Here is a 767-nt window from a genome sequence, read left to right on the forward strand (position 1 = left end):
TCAGCCCTCGGGCCTCAGTCCCCTCCGGGGAGGGACCTTGGTTCCTGTCGGTTCCCGCAGGGCGGCTCTGGCCCAGCCTGCAGCCCTCCTTGTGCAGCTCTGCGCCGGCAGCCCCGCACCTTCCCCGGGCTGTGGGGTGAGGAGGAGCTCATCTGGAAGACGCCGGCGCGGCGTGGGAGGTGGTCGCTTGGGAGGAGCTGTGGTCCGGGGGGTCCCTCCCTACTTGACCCTGTTTGGAATGATACCAAGGCCCCATCAACACATAGAGTTCATGTGAGCAAACGGGGACTCATTAATGGGACAGCGCCGGCCGTGACTCGTGGTTTGGGGGCTGCCAGAGGGCCTTGAAGGAAAGGCTTTTGTGAGGTGTGTGAGGAAGAGAAGCAAATCACCCGCCCGCCCCAACTTTCCCACCAGTCCCCTTGCCCTGTGCGCCTCCTCTGCGTGGTTGTTCCTGAGTGGCATCTTTTAGAATACGCTAGTGTGGGCGCGCACAGCGCTTCGCTGAGTTCTGTGAGTAGTTCTGCCATATTATTCAACTTGAGGAGGGTGTGGGCGCCCCTGGTTTGTAGGCAGTGTTCAGAAATGAAGACGGGTGTCCAGAGGCAGGGACTGGCGTCTGCAGGGGGCGACTGCGAGAAGAGCGCTGAGCTTGTGGGGTCTGCGCTGACTCTGGGTGGTGTCTTTAGTGAGTTGGGGTTGGAGCATTCACTGGTGTTGAGCAAACTCCGCACGTTTTCTGTCAGAAGAAAGACTCGGCTGAGCCT

At 60.6% G+C, this 767-nt stretch overlaps 1 protein-coding gene across 1 annotated transcript; it reads right to left on the bottom strand.

Moving 5' to 3' along the window:
* Window positions 1–465, bottom strand: LOC131381647 (uncharacterized). The gene is given in 3 exon segments (XM_058430112.1): window positions 1–210; window positions 212–286; window positions 289–465. Coding segments are annotated over 3 exon segments (462 nt in total).
* Window positions 466–767: the final 302 nt, after the last annotated feature.

Source organism: Hylobates moloch, unplaced genomic scaffold (genome assembly GCF_009828535.3).
Source record: "Hylobates moloch isolate HMO894 unplaced genomic scaffold, HMol_V3 SCAFFOLD_17, whole genome shotgun sequence".
NCBI lineage: Eukaryota > Metazoa > Chordata > Mammalia > Primates > Hylobatidae > Hylobates > Hylobates moloch.